Consider the following 22,198-nt stretch of genomic DNA (forward strand, 5'->3'; position numbering starts at 1 on the left):
AATTCAACCATTTCACATTTCAATGGCTTTTAGTATTTTCACACAGTCGTGCAAACATTACCACAATTTTAGAGCATTTCCATTACCCCAAAATGATATCTCGCACCCCTGAGCTGTCACCCCCCTGCCCAACCTCCCATCCTCTTAGCTCTAAGCAACTACTAATCTACTTTCTGTTCTACAAAATAGGCAAATGTCTACAGACACTTCATACACATGGAATCATAAAATATGTGGTCTTTTGTGACAGGTTCCTTTCACTCAGCCTGATGTTTCCAAGGTTCACATATGTTCACATATGTAACAGGGATCAGTATTTCATTTCTTTTTAGTGCCAAATAACATTCCATCACATGAATATGCCACATTTTATTTATTCATTCATCAGTTGATGGACGTTTGAGTTGTTTCCACTTTTTGGCGAATGATGCTGCCAGGAACACTCATGTACAAGTTCTTATAAGGACATATATTTTAATTTCTCTTACACACACACACACACACACACACACACACACACACCCCTAGGGAAGGGCTTGGGTATACACCTAGGATATATACCTGGGTCATATGGTGACTATGTTTAACTGTTGGAGGAAATGCCAGCTGTACCATTTTACATTTCCATCAGCAACATATGAGATGAGAGTTCTGATTTCTCCACATCTGTGCCAACACTAGTTATTATCTTCTTTATTACAGCCGTCCTAGTGGGTGTGAACCAAGCAAATAGATCAATAAATATATATATATATGCAAAAATAGATAATCAGAGAAACCTGGGGTGAGGGCAAGTGTCTCATTCTGGTTTTGCTTTGCATTCCCCTGATGGCTAATAATGTTAAGCATCCTTCAATGTGCTTATTTACTTCTTACTAGCAGATCTCATGTTGCTCCAAATCCCCATTATAGTTAATAATTTTTTTTAAGATTTTATTTATTTATTCATGAGGGACACAGAGAGAGAGAGGCAGAGACACAGGCAGAGGGAGAAGTAGGCTCCGTCCAGGGAGCTCGATGTGGGACTCGATCCCAGGACTCCGGGATCACACCCAGAGTCAAAGGCAGACACTCAACCACTGAGCCACCCAGGCGTCCCTAGTTAATAATTCTTACATTAAAGTTTACCTGCTCAGAGTACTGTGTGGTTTCTCTCTCCTGATGAGACCCTGATTCCTGTAACACAGGTGGTCAGTGACTTTCTAAGTAGAAATCGGATATCCACCAAAGTTATAAAAATAGAAGACTGAAGAGGAAAGCTGAAAAATGTTTTGTCCCTGGTCAGATGCTCCCTTCAGAAGTAGCTGAGGAAAAGCTGGGGCGGGGGGAGGGGGAGGGTCCAAGGGAACAAAACTTTCAGCTCATCTTTGCTTTTATCTAAAAAACAAATAAGTAAAACAACACTTTCTGAATAGGAGCTGTTATGGTTTGCTTTTTGGGTTTTTTGTTTGTTTAAAGATTTTTATTTATTCATGAAAGACACATAGAGAGGGGCAGAGACACACAAAGGGAGAAGCAGGCTCCATGCAGGGAGCCCGATGTGAGACTCCATCCCAGGATCCCAGGATCACACCCTGAGCTGAATGAAGGCAGATGCTCAACCCCTGAGCCACCCAAGGGTCCCTGTTAAGGTTTGGTTTTAAGGGGTTTTGCTTAATGGTGTTTTAATGGTGTTTGGGGGACAAGGTTATAGACATAATGTTTTATTTAGAAAAGGTAAATTCTCTGTGTAAGAGTAAAAATGCTGAATGCAATCAGTCTTGAGAAAATTCAACTGGGGGCAGCCCCAGTGGCGCAGCGGTTTAGCGCTGCCTGCAGCCCAGGGCGTGATCTCCCGGATCAAGTCCCACATCGGGCTCTCGGTATGGTGCCTGCTTCTCCCTCTGCCTGTGTCTCTGCCTCTCTCTCTCTCTGTCTCTATGAATAAATAAATAAAATATTTTTTAAAAAAAGAAAAAAAAAAGAAAATTAAACTGGAATGTTTGAAAAGGTGACCCTCCATTGCCTGAGCCAACTGAGATCAAAGGGTGGGGGCTGGTGTTGAAGGGGGCTGGGAGATGGCCATATACCCAGAAAACTAGAAACAGAAAACTGTAGCCTGAGAGCAGTCAGTAACGATACTCATACATGGGCATGGATGGCAGTGTCCCAGTAAAACCTACAAGCTCATTTGCCAGCCCCTGTTGGGTGCCTTGTGTGTGGGCATGTAACATGTAGCAAAAGCATAAAAACACATATGGGAATTTAAAAACTTTAAATTCAAGATGCTGCTTTCTCTGGTGAACAAGGAAAGAGACTAGGGAAAAAATACATAGGAGGCATTTACTGGAAATGTAACATTCTATTTCTTTTAAGCAAAATGAAACAAAATAAAACCCCTGAAGCGATATGGCATATTAAGACTTAGAAACAGACATCATTATACAGTTCTGGTGTTCTAAGTGTAAAATACATCATTAGAAAATATGGGGGCACCTGGCTAGCTCAGGGGGGAGAGCGTGAGACTCTTGATCTTGGGGTAGTGAGTTTGAGTCTCTACACGCTGGGTGTAGAGATTACCAAAAGTAAATAAACTTAAAAAAAATAAAAATAAGAGTAAAATCTTTGGGATGCCTCGATGGCTCAGCAGTTGGATGTCTGCCTTTGGCTCAGAGCGTGATCCTGGGATCCGGGATTGAGTCCCATATCGGGCTCCTTGCATGCAGCCTGCTTTTCCCTCTGCCTGCCTGCCTCTCTCTCTCTCTCTCAAATAAATAAATAAATAATCTTTTAAAAAAATAATAAAATTAAAAAAAAAAAAAAGATGCTCGCTCGCTCTCTCTCTGCCTCTCACCTCCTCCCTCTAAAAACAACAACAAAATCAAAACCAGAAACTGATGTTTAGGGACGCCTGGGTGGCTCAGGGGTTGAGCGCCTGCCTTCGGCCCAGGGTGTGATCCCAGAGCCCCGGGATCAAGTCCCACATCACACTCCCTGCATGGAGCTTGCTTCTTCCTTTACCTGTGTCTCTGCCTCTCTCTGTCTCATGTATAGATAAATAAAATCTTTTTAAAAATTAAAAAAACAACCTGATGTTTGGTAGTGTTCCCACCTTATTTCATTTTGTTGTCAAAAAGATATAAAAGTGTCATGTATAAAAACTCTCATATCTATGTCAGCAGTTCTCAAACTGATCCAGGGACCTATGAGGGTCTCCAAGGCCCTTTCAGCAGATCCACAAATTTAAAACTATTTTCAAAATAATTCTCAGACATCATTTGCCTTGCTTACTCTCACTTTCTCACAGGGGTCCAGCAGATTTTCCAGAGGTTACATATCACAACATATCACAACATCACTGTCCTCACACCTAATGGAATGTATGGTTGTATTCCTGTGATTTAAATGTTCTCGGTGGGGCACCTGGGTGGCTCAGTCAGATAAGTGTCTGCCTTCAGTCTCTGGTCATGATCTCAGGGTCATGGGATCCAAGCAGGGAGCCTGCTTCTCCCTCACCCTCTGCCTGCCACTCCCCCTGCTTATGCGCATTCTCTCTCTCTCTCTCTCTCTCAATCTCTGTCAAACTTTAAAAATAGGGACACCTGGGTGGCTCAGTTGTTGAGCATTGGAGTCCTGGGATCTAGTCCTGCATCGGGCCGCCCGCATGGAGCCTGCTTCTCCCTCTGCCTGTGTCTCTGCCTCTCTCTCTCTCTGTGTCTCTCATGAAGAAATAAAATCTTTTTTAAAAAATTTTAATAAATAAAATAAAGCAAAATTTTCTCAGTAATTTTTTTTTTTTAATGATAGTCACACACACACAGAGAGAGAGAGAGAGGCAGAGACACAGGCAGAGGGAGAAGCAGGCTCCATGCATCGGGAGCCCGACGTGGGATTCGATCCGGGGTCTCCAGAATCGCGCCCTGGGCCAAAGGCAGGCGCCAAACCGCTGCGCCACCCGGGGATCCCTCAGTAAGTTTTAATATCTTAAATCTCAATAGACAAAGCCCATAAAAATGGAAGTTCTTTGGGGTTTCAATAATTTTTAAACTTTTAAAGGGGTCTTGAGGCTAAAAGCTCTAAGAATCACTGCTATGTAATTTATTTTTTATATACTTTAGAAACTTAGTAATAAAGTATCAATTATGCTTCAATTAAAAAAAAAAAAAAAAACCTCAGTGGAGGGCACCTGGCTGGCTTAGTCCGAAGAACATATAACTCTTGTTCTCAGGTCGTGAATTCGAGCCCCATACTGGGTGTAGAGATTACTTAAAAAATAAAATCTTTAGAAAAAAAATTATATTGCTAAGTTCTTTCCTTTAATTAATTAACTAATGAATTAATTAAAGTAATCTCTACACCCAACATGGGGCTCGAACTCATGACCCAAAGATTAAGACACACACTCCACTGACTGAGCCAGCTAGGTGCTCCAGTCATAGAATTTTTTAACCTGTTCAACATATTTCTCTTCCTTTTTAGATTTTATTTATTTATTCATGGGAGACACAGAAGCAGAGACACAGGCAGAGAGAGAAGCAAGCTCCCCTGCAGGAAGCCTGATGCAGGACTTGATCCCAGGACCCCGGGATCATGACCTGAGCCAAAGGCAGATATGCTCAACCGCTGAGCTGCCCAGGTGCCCCTGTTCAACATATTTCAAACAAAAGGTCTTGGCGGATTTTTAAGTCATGTCAAAAATACACAAACATGCCATCTTTCCATTATTTTGTAAGAAAAACTGACATCAAGGAAAAGGGAAAATGCACTGACAAGTAGTCAAATAATGATAAGACAAGAAGATAGTAGATGACATTTAATCAGAGTAACATAAATTACATTGTACAGGAACTCAGAGAGGAGGAACTCCCATCATCAGCCAGGATGACCAGGGAGGAACCTAATAGAAAGCAAATATGATTAGAGCCCCATTATCATCTTTAAAAACATGCTCAAAAGAAGAGAGGAGCAAAACTTCAGAGGGAAGCAGTCAACGACGAAAGACCAAAGAAACACACACTCTTTGGCTGCACGCGCAGTGCTCACGTTACAGGGCCAAGAGTGTGTGCACTCTGCACACACAGCTTTCTGGGTGAGGGCTGGAAACAGCTGAAGAGCCATATACCATTTGTTGGCATTGAAAGAATGTTTATGCTGGTATGATATCCGTATCAGTTCTTTCCTTCTGGATTTCAGAAGAATTCCCCATGCCTATCACTCCCAGACCAGAATTTGCCAATCACTTAAGATATAGAAATAAAACCACAATGTTGACAGTGGCTATCTCTCTAGACCAGGGGATGTAAGGCTCTCCATCACCCACCATGAACTAGGTAAACGTCAGAAGTCTTAAAACTATTATTTTTACTTTAAGAGGTCCTTTATGTTATCTAATAGCACCAGGCTTTTTATTTGCTTGAATCCCCAGAGGCAGCAACCTGGCAAGGTAGGGACTTTTTCACCCCATTTTACAAATTTGGAAACCAAGAAGATACAAAGGGTTCTGAGGCTTGCCCAAGGTCATACTGCAGACACTAGGGAAACCATGAAGGAAATCCTGGTCTGCTAACTCCTGTATATGATGCTCAAATCCACCCCCAGGAAGGACCTGGCCTCTGCCCCTCACATCACTGCCCTAGTCTAACTGGTGCCTCCCCACCAACTCACCCCACGCTCCTCTCTCCCCACAGATAAACATTCTATGACTCTTGTGTAGCAGGCACAGAACTATGGCTGCAAACCTCAGAACCTCCCATGGCAAGGAAATGGGGTATTTACTCCTCCGCTTCCTCTACACACAGTGATCTTCCAAAAAAAAAAAAAAAACAAAGTTGATTTCCTACCTTCAAATCCTTCAGTGGCTCCTAATGATCTGCGGGATAAAGCTCTGACTCCTGAGCTCACAAGCCTTTGCAAGCTGCCTTCTGCAGCCTTCACACGCTCCCTTTTCTCTCCTGCCACTCAAGTGTCCTCAGGACACAGCCACACTCTCTTGTGTTTCTAGGCCATTACACCCATCGCTTCCTGTCAGAAAGCCTTTCAAACCCACATGCAACCAGCTTATAATTAGTGACTCTTCCAGACTTAGGTTAGGTGTGAACTTCTCTGGATAACCATTATTTATATTCCCAGAGCCACACCAGGTCCCCTTTTAGGAGATCCCATGGGACCCTCAAACACAGCCCTTGTTACCATGTATTTTAACTGCTGGCTTACTGGCTTCTGGTCCTACCAGACTATAGGCTCCTTTATTAAGGCCAGGGACACCTCATTCTTATTTACAATGCCATGACCCAGCACAGTGTCTTGCACACAGCACCTGTTCGGTAAATATTCATGGGATGACTGGAGTGGCTCATGTGATGGGGGACATATAGACATGCACATGACTAAGTAAAATAAAACATGACAAATGTGAAAATTAGAAAGTTGGGAAGGAAAAAAAGTAGGGAAATCTGAGGGAACCCATCTACTTACATTCCTGGGGTTTCTCAACATTTTTTCAAATCCTGCTGCTGCTGCTGGTCACGTTCATGAACATGAGTGCTTACTCTGAACCAGGTACTATGCAAAGCACTTTACCAGTAAACAAACTCTTCTGATTCACCCTATGTGTTGAAAACACCCTATGCATTTTACTGATAACCTTGAACTCAAAAATAAGACACTTGCTCAAAGGCAGACAATTAGTGGCAGAGACAAGATTTCAACCCAGATCTTGTCTCCTGAACCATCGCTCCAACCAGCAGTCTAGGCTTCTATTCCTTATCCAAAGTGAAATCTCAGGGCTCCTGGGTGGCTCAGTCGGTTAGGCATCCAACTCTTGGTTTCAGCTCAGATCATGATCTTGGGATCAGAAGATGGAGCCCCGGGGCAACCTGGATGGCTCAGCAGTTTAGCGCCGCCTTCAGCCCAGGGTCTGATCCTGGAGACCTGGGATCGAGTCCCTGCATGGAGCCTGCTTCTTCCTCTGCCTGTGTGTGTCTCTGCCTCTCTCTCTCTCTCTCTCTCTCTGTGGTCTCTCATGAATAAATAAAATCTTTTAAAAATTTTTAAAAATTAAAAAATAAGATAGAGCCCCACGTCGGGCTCCACACTTACTGCAGAGTCTGCTTGAGATTCTCTGCCCTTCCTCCTGCTTGCTCCCTCTATCAAATATATAAATAAAATCTAAAAAAAATAAAAAGTGAAATCGCTTCCCTGAATACCAAAGTTCGATGGCCTCAAGGAAACCCAATTAAACCAATGTTAGACTGATTCCTTCCTAATTATACAAGTGAAAATGTACCTTGAGTTATTTCATTCTTCCTGGCTAAATAACTTGAATATGATTGAGCTTTTTTTGGATGCTTCAGGACCATTCCCATGTTCATTATTGAGGGTACTGTGAAACAGTGATGCCCTTAGGCGTCACTATGCTGGGACTAGGGTGCACCAGACAACCCCTGTACCAGCAGCCCTGGCCTGTGGGCATGTACAGTGCCAATCCACCCTCATCCCATGCCTAGTTAGAGCTCCTAGTTCTTGCTGCTGTCAACATGCTCATCTCTAGCAGGCCTTTTGATTTTGCTACCTCCAATCATTTACGGACTATGATACTCATAAAAGATGTAGTAGTCCTTCCTGCTGCGCACCAATTAGGTCTGGCTCTTTGCTTTCTAGGCACACGTTAAGGTGCAATTCCCTGGTCTTCTTTAAAGTCAGGCATAGCCATGTGATTTGCCTTAGCTGATGAAATGTGAACGCAAGTGACATGTGCCATTTGGGAAGCATACCCCCTGACCACCATCTTTCACACAATCAAAATGATCGTGCAAACACTATATTCAGATAGAGTTTCCAAAAGCCTGGGTCCCTGAGTGACTGACTGTGAGGCACACAGTTCCCCGCACACACACGCTGGCCATGTGGCATGAATGAGAAATCATTTTGTTCTGTTGACCCACTTAAGTCTTAATGGGTTTTTGTTAATGCAACCTAATCCAAGCTATCTGGATCAATACATCAGATCATCAGATCTCTCTCTCTCTCTCTCTCTCTAAGATTTTATTTTTAAGTAATTTCTACATCCAATATAGGGCTCAAACTCACAACCCAGATATCAAGAGTCACATGCTCCACTGACTCAGCCAGCCAGGCACCCCTCATCAGATCTCTTAGTAAGGAATTCTCTCACATAAGTAACTTGCTTTACAGATTTTATGATCAACATTTTGTTTACACAAAGAATTTTTTTTTTGCATCCATCTTGGTTCAAAGCTATGTTCAGTATAAAACAAACCTGTCAAGAACCTACTATGTACAAAACACTATGCAAGATGATGAAGAAGACCCGAGTCTATGTCTCAAAAAAATCTCAGTCTTATGTTGACAACTGTGCCAAAAAGGCAGACTCTAGTGCTATAACAGTCTAAAGGAAAGACAAGTCCCATCTAGACAGGAAGAAAAGTACAGGAACTTCTCACGAAGGAAGTTCCATATCACATGGCCCTGAAACATGGGTAAGAACCAACAATTAAAGATTCAAGGGGGTCATTTAAGATAGAAAAAGCAACATAAGCAAAGGTATGGAACACAAACAGCAAAGCACAAAAAGCAAATAGTTCTACTGACCTGAAAAAAAAATCATAAAACCTAAGGGGATGGAAAGCAATGAGCTTACCCATAGTGTCTGTGCCAGGCTGGTCTGAGCTTAATTCAACAGACAGTGGGGAACTGTTAAAAGTCTTGACTGGGGAAGGGAGACATCTGGAAATGATAGAGGTACACAGAATAGATGGGAGGAAAGGAAAAAAAAATTGGGGGGGGGGAGTTCCCACAATAATTCAACAGAATGGTATCGATGATCCCATATAAGCCTGAAGACAGTAGAAATGGAAAGAAGCAAATGCAGGAGTCCATCAGCAAGGCCCTGCAGCCAAGTGAACGCAAAGGGCGAGAAGGAAGGCAAGAGGTGCTGATCCCTGGGCAGCCGCCAAGGATGGTCAGTCCATGCAGCTGAGATTAATCAGAAAAACGACAAGAACAAATAAAGTGCTACTGTATATTTTTCTAATGGCTAGCTGAAGTAAATGCTACCACCTGCCCGAGACAAAGTACTTCTCCCTTTGATGCAACCCACCCACCTTTTTTTTAACCTCTTAGTTTCTCTAACAAGAACCCAGAGGAATCACTCATGAGCATTTCGGGTTGTTCCCTGCCCCACTGGCCATCCTCACTTTCTCATTTCCTCCCTTCTTCATCCCCTAGGCTTACCGAGTCACTGCTCAAGGCAAGCCTCAGCTTCCCTGTGAACCCTTCCTCTAACACCTGGGTTTCTCCTTTCCCCAGATCCTCATGCCTACTGTCGAGGAATCCTAGAGGCAAGATCGTCGGTTATCAGCTTCCTGTGTGCCCTTTAGTCCCACAGCTATCTCCTGGGCTCATCAGAACAAGACTCTTAGGTTACGGGTCTTCCGTTGCCCACACTCTTCACTGCCTTGCACACAGTATGTATTCATTAGGCACTTTATTGATGATCCTAAGCCAGTCGCTCTAAGAACATGCCTGTCTTATTCCCTCTTTAATAATCTACTTTTATTAAACCACCACTACACATTCAGACACGCAAAACCGCGAGACTCATCATTTCATACTTCAAGATGTCCTTGGGTAAAGAATCTTTCATCTCAGGATGAGATGCCTTAAGAGATGATCTGAAAACACCCATTTGGTCATACGTGTTGGTGTGCCAGCTTCCTTTCAATCCTTGTGACTTGCAGGTAAACCAGACGGCTCCACGATCATCGTTCCAAGGTGACTGTGACTCCGAAACAACCTCATGTTCCACGAGGACACGTTTAATTTCAGGAACCTAGTAAGTGCTTCTGTTCTACCTTCAACCGGCTACAGTACAGACAACTCAAACCATGACCACAGAAAAGTTCCCAGTTTTTGTTTTGTTTTGTTTTGTTTTGTCTTACCAAATAACAGCCGCTTTGGTTGGCCTCTCTGTCTCTCTCTCCCAATTAACTACTAGGATTTAGTTCACGCGTCTCACTCTTTCCTCGGGAGGGAAACGCAAACAGAAATGAAGTGGACTGAGGCATCCTAAAAATGAGCAGCGGTAAAGAAGAAATCCCAAATACTCGTGGGACAGCATCCTCCCCAAACCTGCTCTCATCACGGAGGTGCCTCCCCTTGCAAGCAAGACCCCGGAATCAACAGCGGGGGATGGGGACGGTGGGGACGGTGGGGACGGTGGGGGGCCTGGGGGGGGTCCGGAGGGAGGGGAGCGGGAGGCCAGCGTGCGGGCCCAGCGACCGGACCCGAGCGCGCGGCTGCCTGAGCGGCGAGCAGGGCGGCCGCGCGCTGCGACTCCCGCTCCGCCGGCGGAGGCCCGGCCGGCCCTGCTGGGCGCCAGGTGCGCAGCGCGCGGGGTGCCGCAGCCGGCTGCAGGCGCCCTCCCCGGGCCCGGCCGCAGCCGCCCCTCCGGGCCGAGGTCGCCGGGGCCGGGCCCCAGGGCTCGGGGCAGCCGGGCCGTGCCCCCCCCCCCGTCCCCGGCGCGGGCGGGGCGGCCCCCGTTAGCCGCGCGCACGGCGGGCCTTACCGCAGCGGAGACGGAGGCAGCGGGGAGGCGGCGCCCGGGCCGGCGCGGGCGGGGAGGCGGAGGCCGGGGCGCGGGCGGCCGCCACTGCCGCGGGGGACCCCGGCGGGCGCCCACGACGCGGTGGGCTGCACGGGCGCCGCCATGGTGGGGACGCAGCGGCGGGCGGAGCGCGACCACCAATCCCGCTCTCCGCCTCGGCGCCCTCGCCGGGGGTCGGTCGGCGCCGGCCAATCGGGGCGCGGGGGGCGGGCGGGGCGCCGCGCTGACCAATGGGGAGCGGCGCTGCGGGCCGTGGGCGGGCGCAGGCTCGCGGAGGCCCAATCGGCGCGGGACCCGGGCCGCGGGGTTGCGGGGCTGCGGGGCTGCGGGGCTGCGAGTGGGCTCGGCCGCCGGCGGCAACCCCCTCCCCCGCCTCTCGCCCCGCAGGCGCCCCGCGCCCGCGACCCAGCCCCTCGGGACACGTGTCCTCGCCGGCGACGGCCCCCGGGGGCCCAGGGCTTGGGGGGAGCTCCACGGGCTGGGCGACCCGGCCCGACCCTGCGGCGGCGGAGGGCACGGGGTTCCCAGCTACCGGGGGACGGACACGTCTAGCGCGGACTCAGGACCCCCGCCCTGTGCAGCTCCCGAGGTCCCAGCTCCCTCCCACCCTTCGCTCCCGCAGCTGAGCCAATAGTAGGGACGGGGCTTCGAGCCTCGGTTGCCCACCCGGGGTACCACCTTAGCAGCCGGCAGTTTGCCCCCGACGAAAACCCATCCCTGCAGTCGGTCTTCCAAGGCCTGGGCCTGACCGCACGGGCAGGCAGGCAGGCGGTGAGGACGGACGAAAACCGACGGCCTGTCCCATGGGATGCAAGCAAGTCTCATCGCCTCTTTAAACTTCGGTTTCCCCAGTTATTACTTTGGCCAAAATGCAAAGGGCGGTATTTCTAGAAAAAGTCGGCTGTTAAGAACTCTGCTGGAGTTAGACCAGGCACCTCATCCCTGCAGGGCTTTCAGCAAGGATCGGGATGGTGGGGTCCATCAGAGGGGTAGGGCCTGGGACCCTGCCAAGTCTGGAGAAGCAGTCCTGCTTATCAAGGAAATGCGCTCCCAGGGCTCAACAATCCATTAAGGCCTGGTCGCATCTCCCAAATGAACTCTTGGATGCTGGACAAAAAAAGTCAACTTCCTTTTCTTGGCCCCAGGGAGGAGAAAAGTATCTTTGAAACCTGCCGCTTCTTTCTCCTACAATCAAGACACCAGGTAGCAGCCACCTCCCAAGCCCCGGGATACAAAGAAGCATTGAGTTGCTGAAATGACCAAGCCTCTCTAGCACCTGGACAGGGCCATGAAACAAGTGTCCGGTCATCCAAGGGTCAGCTGGAGCAGCTGCCCAAGTCCTGTACCTAGTCACTGGCCCCTCCCTGCCCTGCTGCTGCTCTATCCTCAATCACCCATAGCCCAGGAACCCACCAGGCAAAGAGACAGATTTTCCTCCAGGGAAGTTTCTCACCAACTACAGGCAGCTCACAGTAGCTTCAAGCCCCCACTGGATCCCTCTGGGGTGTCGAGTCCCTTGCTCTTAAAGCATCTTTATGCTAGCTCCACAATTTGTACGAAACACAGATGATGGATGACGTGGACTTAGACCAGCTCCATGAAGATAGGAAGATAATGAAGTGAGAGCTCAAACCCAGTTTGACTGTGAGAGTGGTCCCGTCCTCAATCCCCTCCTTCCTACCCCGAAGACAAAGGAAGCAAAACAAGGAGCTCATAGCCACCAGTGCCTCTGCTCCCCAGGTCTCCCCCTGCCTGGTCTAACACACAGCCCACAGGACCAGGACTTGACAAGGAACCCAAGGAACTTGACAGCTTCCTAGATCCTGCCCGAGTGGTGTTCTTAAAATAGCTGGCCCTGCCCCAGAGCTTATAACTAGATCTACCCCCAGCCTGACCCTGGGCCATTCAGGCTCCGTGGGGCAGACACAGCAAATCCTCTGCTCAACACATTTTATTGCTAAGGACAAGGTGATGCACCAGTTTTCAAAATAATTTGGTTTATAGCGTTCATACGTAACAAAAAACAGGGAAGTATTATAAATCTGATTCTTGTATACACAAGGGTATAGGTGTGAAGCCCTCCAATCCTGGGCCCAGGCAAACAAATTCATGAGGAGCAAAAACCTGTTTAACCCCTTCAGCGTTGCCCTCCAGTCCCACCCCCACCCCCAAATCAGCTCCCTCCCACCCCCAGACCAGGGGCATATCTAGACCTGCCCCCCGGTCTCCAGTGGCCCCAGTTCATCTTAACCCTCCCAGCCCCTGCATGATTGCAATTTTCTGTTGCCAGAATCACCCACCAGGCTCTGCCTGCTTCCATCATTAAGATCCCCCTTCAGGTGCTCCCCACCCGCACCCTAATACTGTGCCAGAGGTCCTGTGCCTAGAGTGATACGGGCACAGCCCCATGTTACCTCCTATCTTCTCCATCAAAATAGGACAAAGAGGTGGCATTAACTCCCTAATATCTCAACACTGCAGCTCCGCCAGCACTCCCTTGAGCCTGTTCCAGGGACACAGATGCCATACTTATCTCCAGCCAACCCCTAGGAGCCTTTGCTCAGCTCAGCTGAGGGCCAAATTTCACATTCTGTTTGCCCTGGACAGGCAAGGAAGGAAGTAAAGGCCAAGGGCTGGCAGAAGCTGGTCCAGACCAAACATCCACACATGCGCACACGGACACACACACATATACAGGCAGGCGCGCGCACGCACGCACGCACACACACACACACACATAAATACAAAAGGGGGGAGGAAGGAAGCACCAGCACCTCTGCCTAGTTGGTGCAGGTGATTGTTAGGAAGCTAAGTCCTAGGCCAGGAACAGGGCAACCAGCCCAGCCAGCACAGTCAACCCCGCTGCAAACCGGGGCCAGGGCAGCCCCAGCAGTTCAGTGCACAGCCCTTCAGCTGGGAGATCAGTGGCTGCTGCCACATGTCCAAGGAAGGCTGTCCTTTCACTACAGCGGAATGCGACGGGGATGGGGGTGTGAGAAGACAATGGGGTCAGTTATTCCATTCCTTTTCATTGTACAACTTCACTTTCAGAGCCTTCAGAGTTCCAAGGGTCTGCTGTGCTGTGGAACCCCACAGTGCTCTCGCCTTGATGGCTGGGCACCGGTTGGCCCCTGGAAGCACCTACTCCATGATGGCTCGGTATAGTGCAGGCTCAATGTAATCTTCCCGATATCTTGAGTTGATCACTCGTTGCCGTTTCTTTTCCTGCTTAACTTCCTTCTCTGTGAAAATCTCGTTGAAGCGCATGTCTGAGGCTACAGACTGTAGAGGAATAAGCAAGCCCAATGAGCACTTTGTGGCCAACCACCCCAGGGAAAGAACAAAAGGACACACCCTTGCCTTGTTCCCTCCCTCCCAGACCGGAACCATGAACACACAGAAAACACACTCACCAGTCTAGACTTGACTCTCTTGGGAAGCTCTTCATCCAGCGTGTACACGTCATCTCTCTTAACCACAAGCTGTGAGCCATCCTCAAACTCCACCTACCGAATAAACAAAGACCTTTGGCTAAGAGATCCCTTTCTCCCTGGTCCACTGTGCACAGTGGCAATTTTCTGCCATCACAGGAAGGATCCAGAACACTGAATGAAGGACTGCCAAATTTGAAGCCACCTCTGGCAGACTAGACATAGAGCAGCCCCAAGCTCTGAAAAGGTTATTACTGACCGCTGAGCTCCCAAGAGCAAAGATTCCCCTCCAGCCTAAGAGGAAACATTTGAATTAATCAAGTGCTCCCCAGCCCCCGACAAAAACCTTTGGCTGGCTACCTGGTACATCTGGATGGGGTGGGAGGCCACAAATTTGGCTCCGTAGACTTGGCCATCTGTCCATCTCACTTGGACCACTTCTCCTTCAGCAGGAGGACCCAACTGGAGACAGTCCTGACTCTGAGGGAACAGTAAGGGAGAAGAGTGAAAGGAAGATCCCTCTGCGTGCAGGGGTTACCACCACCTACTTAGGGAAGAATGAACTGGGACAAATTCCTGCTCAGGCATACAGGCCAGGCAGGCTCTCCCTGGGCTGAAAGATACCCTAGTTAGAGACCTGCCTGCTGAGTCCAAGTCAGTCCCACCTCTCTGCCCCTGTTGCTCTGAGGTGACAGAGCAAACATAGAGTAAATTTAATAAACATAGTGCCAAGATCAAGAATCCTTCTCACATTGCTTTAACCGTCCTGCTAAAGGTCAAGGGACAGGCCCTGCCCCGAGGAGACAGGAGACGACGACGAATTCTGAGTAATGTTAAAACGTTATTAGCCTCTTTCTTTGTGCTGTATTTTTTCACCACCGGGAGCTTATAATTGAGGGAAAAGAGAAAAATGCCTGGTTTCACATAATAGTGTCTCTTGATGAAGCAGAAAAACTTAACTTGTCAAACCTCAGTCCTGGTGTATGCATGTGAGTACTTGGAGACGGACACTTCTACTGCAGGCTGAAGGAGGATGGTTGTCTTGAGGGAAAGCACTGTGGAACCGAGTTGTGAGCTGCTTTTTATCATGGAGCACTAGCTTTGTTTGAAAAACTGGCTGACAGACAAACTATGGTTATTCAGACTTGGGTTTTGGCAGACATCTTCTCGGAAATGAATGAAATAAGCTTGTCACTTCAAGGAAAATAAAAGACAATACTGCCAATAAAAAAACTTCAGCTTTTAGAAAAATCTGAACGTCAGAAAAGTTGTATCACCACAATAAGCTTCAATAAGCTTGAAGCTTTGCCAAATTTAAACATATTTCTGAGGGGCACCAGGCAGGCTCAGTTGGTGGAGTATGTGACTCTTGATCTCAGAGTTGTGGGTTCGAGCCCCAAGTTGGGTATAAAGGTTATTTATAAATAAATAAAATCTTAGAAAAAAAAAAAAAGATGTGCAGAAATGTAGAAAGTGGCATTCTTCCCACTAATATTTTGTTTTAAAAGTTATCTTTAAAAACCCAGATTATATTAATCTCCATCTTATTTTTTTTTAATCTCCATTTTAATTTCCAGTAAACATGGGCAGACATTACCCACAAAAAAGCTCTATGAGGTCCTCAGTAATTTTTAGAAAACAGAGTCCTGAGATCACGGATCTAAGTTAGAGATAGCACCGCTTGCTTCTCAGAAGTGACAGAGACACCTAACATGAAGCATTTAGTACAGGGCCTGGTGTGCTAGAAAAGCTTAGTAAATTATACCTCTACTGCTGCCACAAACACTATTAATATCATCTTTACTATGACTCAAGTCTACCTTGTAACTAACGTTAGGTGCTTTTAGCAACTAGGTTGCTAATACAGGATAAAGATGGGAACTACTGGATTCCTTAAAGGCAGAAGTGGCTTCATCCACTGCTTTGGTGCTTAGGAAAGGGCAGAGTGAGAGTAAGGGAAACTCAAACTAAGTCCTGAATACTGAGCCAGGAAACCTAGAAGTGGGTCCAGGCAGAGCTTCCAGTGAGTCAGGTGTCAATAACATAAGCAGGCCAGGGATGTCTCCAAGCAGTTTCTACTCAGCCCCAAAGCCTTCACCTGTAAAGAACCAAAAGCAAATTCCATACATCCACTAAGAGGGCATGACAGGAAAAGAAGGTGGATAATTCTTCCAAAATCACACAGCTACTAAGCAAAGGAGCTGGTGTTGGCACATTGGTAGGATTCTACTGCACTAGAACACCTTTCATGGGTAGTTTGACTGAAATAGAAGCTGGCTTCAAAATACTGCAGAAAATCCAGATTCCGGGCACCTGGATGGCTCAGTGGTTGAGCACCTGCCTTTCGCTCAGGTCGTGATCCTGGGGCCCTGGAATCGAGTCCTGCATCAGGCGCCCCACAGGGAGCCTGCTTCTCCTTCTGCCTATGTTTGTCTCTCTCTGTGTGTCTCTCATGAATAAATAAATAAAATCAAGGAAAAAGAAAAGAAAACACGGATTCCTGTGAGCATCTAGGGGAAGCAGGGTAGCCTAGCAGCATGCAGTTTTCTTCACAAAGAAACACCAGTACAAAATGCTTCTTATGTTCAGGGAAAGACTGATGGGACTGTGGGCCCAGCTAGAAATGGCAGGCAGGCCCACAGTCTGCCAGCCAGCCCCAGAAACACCCCCATCCCAAACTGCTCAAGAAGCTCCTTGCAGACATTACCACTATGTCCTCAGGATAGAGATTGTCACTGAAGGAACCATCATCAAAGTTGACTTCATAGAAGGTCTCAGTGGTGAGCCTGACCACCTCACACTGGTAGAAGCGCCCGTTCTTGTGCTTGCTAATGACCTTCTGGCCTGCAGTGATGCTCTGCAAGGCCCCCTTGGCACGCTGGAAAAAAATAGAGGCTTGGGTTACTCCCACATGATTTGACAGGCCTGAAAAATGTGGACCAAGACCAACTGGTTTTCCTTTCCCAGGGAAAGATGATGGAAATGGAAAATCAAGAAAGACTAGGGGGTGGGAGCTGAACCAGATCCTTCCAGGTATTCAAATCCCAGCAGGGAGGCTACAAGAAACCAGCAGCATGTTTCCCTCCATAAATGTAGCACCTCCCTAGTTCCCAGTCCACAATGGATCCTTCTACCATACTATCTCCCAGAATAGACTCTTGTGACTTCCTTATTGTTGCCAGGAACTGACCAAATAGCACCTATGAATGCATACAGCTTAGATACACATCAAGGAAGACACTCAGTGGGGGCTCTGAGCCCAGGGCCCCAAACAATGCACCATGCTAATCTCAGCACTAGCTCTACACTAAGGGCTAAAGCACAAAGACTGAAGATCCCTGGATGTCATTAGCCGCATGTGACCAGGAGCTCCCATTCTAAGGGCCCTATAATCTCTGAGACACTCACACCACCCTCTCATCCTGAATTTACCCCTGATGCAAATGGATCACAGAGCATCTGGTGGCACTAGATCCAACCACTCCTCCCCAAGTTCCCCCAAGCACTGTGCTCCATCATGCTGGCCCCCTTACTGTCCCTGAACATGTGTGCCAAACACATTCCCCACCTCAGAGTCTTTGCCCTGCTGTTCCCTCTACCTGAAATGCTATTCCTCAGTCATCAGCACACTGGCCCCCTCACATCCAAATGTCAACCTATTGACACTTCCTTAATATTCCTCTTCCATTCCCCTTATCCTGCTACATTTTCATCCACCACCCCTCTGGCCATCTGACATACCGTACATTTACACGTTTCAATGGGTTTTCCAACTGCATGGAGCAAGAGGACAGGCACGGTTGGGTCTGGGTCACTGGTATACTCCCAATGCCTAAACCTGAGCCTAAGATGTAATAGGTGCTTAGTAAGTATTTGAAGAGATTATGAAAGAAATACTCAACAGTACCCCATGTTCTCACAGGGTCAGCAGGCTACAGCTGCCAATTTAAGGATCTGGAGTGCTAGGGATGCCTGGGTGGCTCAGTGGTTTAGCACCTGCCTTTGGCCCAGGGCGTGATCCTAGAGTCCCAGGATCAGGTCCTGGGATTGGGTCCCGTGTCGGGCTCCCTGCGAGGAGCCTGCTTCTCCTTCTGCCTGTGTCTCTGCATCTCTCATGAATAAACAGATAAATAAAATCTTTAAAAAAAAAAAAAAAGGGGTCTGGAGTGCTGAGGACAATCCCCGTAGTACTGGCCTGGCTCCATAAGCAAACTCCTGCTTCCCTGATCCTTGGGGCTCAGCCCTACACCTCACGCACCACCCCTCCAGTCTCTGTCTCACAAAGACTTTCCCCTCTTCCTGAGCTCCTAACCCACCTGCCCACCTGTCATGCTTAGTCAAAGATCTTTATGAAAAAGAAGAATCCAGTCAGCCAACAAGACCCATGCCACAATCTCAAATGGTAATGACAGGTGTGCTCCTCTAGAGGAGCCCTCTATTGTGTTCACTACCGTATTCATCATCTTTATAAGCATCTCTCCTATTTGACTCTAACTCCCCCAACTAGAGTCTGGCTTCTGACCAGAAGACCCCATGGCAACTCCTCAGCGTGGGGCACCAATGAGCACTATGCCAGACCTGCCGGCCCCAGAGCACACAACCTCCTGATCCCCCTCCAGTGGCTTCCATCTGTACTTTTTCAGCTACTTTTGCTGGCTTCTGAACTGCCATCTGCTCCTTATATTAGGAATCTCCAGATTCCAGTTTCTAATGGCAACTGGATTGAACTACCCTGTTAAAGACTGCTAAGATCCAAATCTTCACCCTCATAGTTAAAGCAGCCTCCTTTAGAAGCTCCATCAGAATGCTCCAGCAATCACCTCAATGTCAAATGTCCTATCCTCTTCACTTCTCCCCCTCCCCACCTGGGAACCAGCCCTACTCTGAATCAGTTCCAACCAGTTAATAGCATCATCGAATTTGCATCCCTTCCATCTTTCAGGGGAAGAACATGAGCCGTCTTAAATAGACACTCCCTTATACCTTCCCCATGTTAATCTCTAAGGCAGTCAACAATCCCTGTCAATTCTACCCATCGTAGGAGCCCATGGTTAGATGTGACCCCCAAAGCTCTACCTCCCTGTATGTTCTCACTTCAGACCTCACTTTAATCCCAAACTAACTAGTCCCCCTGCCTTAAATTTCAACTTAAAGCCTTTGAATCCACCACTAGAGTAACTGTTAAGAAATATGGCTCAAAATCAATTTTTGAAAAGTTCTCATCTAGTGGAAGAGAGATCAAATTCCTAAATGGGGCAGTCCAGGGCCTTAACCGCCTGGTGCCGCTCGTCTTTCAGTACCTGCCATATTCCCAGAACCAGCCTCATATGCGCCTTCTCCTGAGCCTTGCTCGTTCTGCTTCTGAAGCCCTGAATGCCCTCCCTCTCACAATTGCTACTTATTGTTTAAGTCCCAATTCAACTGCCACCTTCTACCCAAACCCTTTCATAACTTGTCTACCTAAGATGACATGTAATTTTCTCCAAGCTTCACTATTTAGAGAAGCACAAAAGTCTACTGTATGGTGGTTAACAGTTAACTCTTCCGAGCACTCTCTACCAGCTGACACGATCTGCAGAGCTCCTGCTACATCCTAGACACCGTGTTAGGGAAGAGGGACACTCATGTTAATAAGCTAGGGACCCCTCAGGGAGGGGTGGCAAACAAGTAAACAGATAATCACAAAGAATCGACCACAAGCAGTTTGATGCTGATTAGGAGGTACAAGGCAGGGAGCAGAGATGGATGAGGGCCACCTCTTCATCCCTTCCACATTGGCACTCTCCATAAAGCAGGACTCTGGAGAGAATACTTGCTGACACAATAAATGGATAGCCTGCAGAGAAAATGACCCTAGAAACTGTCAAGAGGATTCTAGAATGGCATCCTCCCTCACCTCCAGATTAGGGATCTTGTGTCGAAAGCAGGTAATGAAGACAACAAAAGGCCAGTCATCGGGCTGCATCATCACCCCAGCAGCCTGGGCACAGCTCACATGGAAGGCAGTTGGGCAACGGCCATGAGAACATTGCACACAGCAGCCAGCGGTTCTTTTCCTCCGCTTCTTGCAGAAGACGCATTTCTACAACACAAGGGAAGCAAGCCAGTGATTCCAGCAGCTACCACTGCAGTCTCCTCCACTGTTCCCCTGCCTAAATGCACACAGCCAAACCAGCAACCTTCTTCCCAAAACAAAAGGGTACATACACCTCTTTCAACCTCCTATCTGAATACATGTGTCCTCAGTAAGTAGTTTTAACCATATGGTGCCTCACAAACCTTGACTAAAACCAAGGGTAAAAGATGACCACTGGGCCTCAAAAACGTTATGTTCTCCTCCACCCAGAGACATGTAAATGGGGCAATGACATAGAGAGTCCCCAAGCGCATTTCCTCTTCCTTACCAGTTTGAAGCGGGGCAAGGGAATTTTGCTCACATCCACTGGACTTCTTTCGGCAATGTTGACAAACCTTGCTTCCAAAATTGCCACAGCACATGAGACGTGGACCCACCTGCCAAAAGGCAAAGGCTACCTCAGTCACCTCTGGCTGTAAGGCCCTGTTGCCTTTTCATCAAATCTATCAATTCAGGGGGGCGGGGGGTGGGGCCTGCACACAGTGCTCCCTCCCTAGCCAAACATGGCCTCTTCCTTCCACCTGCAAGGTCCAGGGACTTGGCAAGGTAAGAACCAGGAGTGTTCACACTGAGTACAGAAATGGGTCCCTACTATACGGCCCTGCATTAGCACAGGGTTGCGCTTCTTACACCACAAACTCATATAAAATCTCTTGCAAAATGAGCAGAAACACAGCTGATTGAAAGGGGTAGATTTCAGGAAGTGAGAATAAATCAGAGAGCTCTATATAGACCTCTTTTACCACAGAAGCTGGGTGCTTCCTCAAAATGTCTCCATCTGTCCCCTGTCTGCCATTAGCCACAGCTCCCCTCTAGGCCTTCACCCAAACCTTTCCTCTGGGCTGAAATGACCTCTCCTTCTGATCCCTGAATCCATAGCAAGCTCACTCGTTAAGGTCTGGCACAGGCCCCACCTACTCTGACGGGTCTGTTCAATGGACATTTTGAGAAAATTACAGTTCTGGGCATTTTGAGAAATTGATAGGAACATGATGAGACTCTTAACATCAGGCCAGATAAAAGCTATCACAGACAATGTGGGGCCTACACAGAAGTTGTCTGTATAGTATTGGTGGGGCTCATCTGCAACTGTGGGAACAGACTTGTTTGGCATGACCCCACAGGAGCAGAACTAGGGAAATAGGATTAAGATGGGAGGCTCAAGGAGAGCCACTTCTGCTCCAAGTAAGAAAGAACTTTTAACAGCGCTCTCCCACGACTATGAGGAACACGATAACCTCAAATAATGGCAGCAAGTGCCTTTGAAGGCCTGGAAGCGGGCAGCCCAGAGTGGCTCAGCGGTTGAGCACCACCTTCAGCCCAGGGCGTGATCCTGGAGACCCGGAATCAAGTCCCATGTCAGGTTCCCTGTGTGGAGCCTGCTTCTCCCTCTGCCTATGTCTCTGCCTCTGTCTCTGTGTGTGTGGCTGTGTCTCTCATGAATAAATAGAATATTTAAAAGAAAAAAAATAAAGGCCTAGAAGCAGCAAGTAGAAGAGCCGTCTATGTGGAACAGCACAAAGGATTGGGGAGGTTCCTGTACTGCAGACAGGCTCCAATTCCCACAGGACATTAGCTGGAAGCAGGATATTCACCACCGACTGCCCACCAATCTGTGTGCACTACAGCCCCTCGACAGCCAGCTTTTCCAGAGCAAAAACTTCATCCGCCTCACACTTCTACCTCAGACCAAGTAAGCTAAGACCAGGCGCAAAGGGTCAGCTCAGTAAGAAAAACTGCCTGCTGGCTAGGATGCCCAGACTTCTGTAGGTCTGACTCCACAGCAGGTGGGCGAGGCTGAGCTCTCCTCCATGTCCCACTCTGCTTCCCAAGGACATTCACCCTCCTTCCAACAGCAGACCTAAGCCAGGCAGAGTGCGCCTATGGACAAGGGCTCACAAGCCCATGCCCATGGCCACCTCTGCACCAGCCCCAGCTACAATAAGGTAACTGTCTCACTTCTGGCCCATGGGGCCTCTACATGGTCTGTGCAGGATCTCCACACCCTCATGCGCCTGTCTTAGCTCC

General features: G+C 48.1%; 2 protein-coding genes across 9 annotated transcripts in view; both read right to left on the reverse strand.

Moving 5' to 3' along the window:
• ST3GAL3 (ST3 beta-galactoside alpha-2,3-sialyltransferase 3) overlaps nt 1–10,721 on the reverse strand; it is a 194,103-nt gene extending 183,382 nt beyond the window's left edge. For 3 of the 4 annotated variants that reach the window (XM_055341757.1, XM_055341758.1, XM_055341755.1), the window contains exon 1: nt 10,565–10,721. The gene's annotated coding sequence lies outside the window, so the exon portion shown is untranslated. Of the gene's footprint in view, nt 1–561; nt 708–10,564 lie in introns of all 4 variants that reach the window. The other variant, XM_055341756.1, reaches the window with a different exon arrangement.
• Nucleotides 10,722–13,612: 2,891 nt separating this feature from the next.
• The window catches only part of KDM4A (lysine demethylase 4A), a 47,197-nt gene continuing 38,611 nt past the window's right edge, over nt 13,613–22,198 (reverse strand). For all 5 annotated transcript variants that reach the window (XM_055341636.1, XM_055341637.1, XM_055341638.1 and 2 more), the window contains exons 17-22: nt 20,439–20,547; nt 19,931–20,116; nt 16,742–16,912; nt 14,395–14,514; nt 14,017–14,109; nt 13,613–13,885 (exon numbers count right to left, since the gene is read on the reverse strand). In XM_055341636.1, coding sequence (XP_055197611.1) covers nt 13,745–13,885; nt 14,017–14,109; nt 14,395–14,514; nt 16,742–16,912; nt 19,931–20,116; nt 20,439–20,547 — 820 coding nt within the window. In that variant the 3' untranslated portion in view covers nt 13,613–13,744. The remainder of the gene's footprint in view (nt 13,886–14,016; nt 14,110–14,394; nt 14,515–16,741; nt 16,913–19,930; nt 20,117–20,438; nt 20,548–22,198) is intronic.

Source organism: Nyctereutes procyonoides, unplaced genomic scaffold (genome assembly GCF_905146905.1).
Source record: "Nyctereutes procyonoides isolate TBG_1078 unplaced genomic scaffold, NYPRO_anot_genome, whole genome shotgun sequence".
Classification (NCBI taxonomy): domain Eukaryota; kingdom Metazoa; phylum Chordata; class Mammalia; order Carnivora; family Canidae; genus Nyctereutes; species Nyctereutes procyonoides.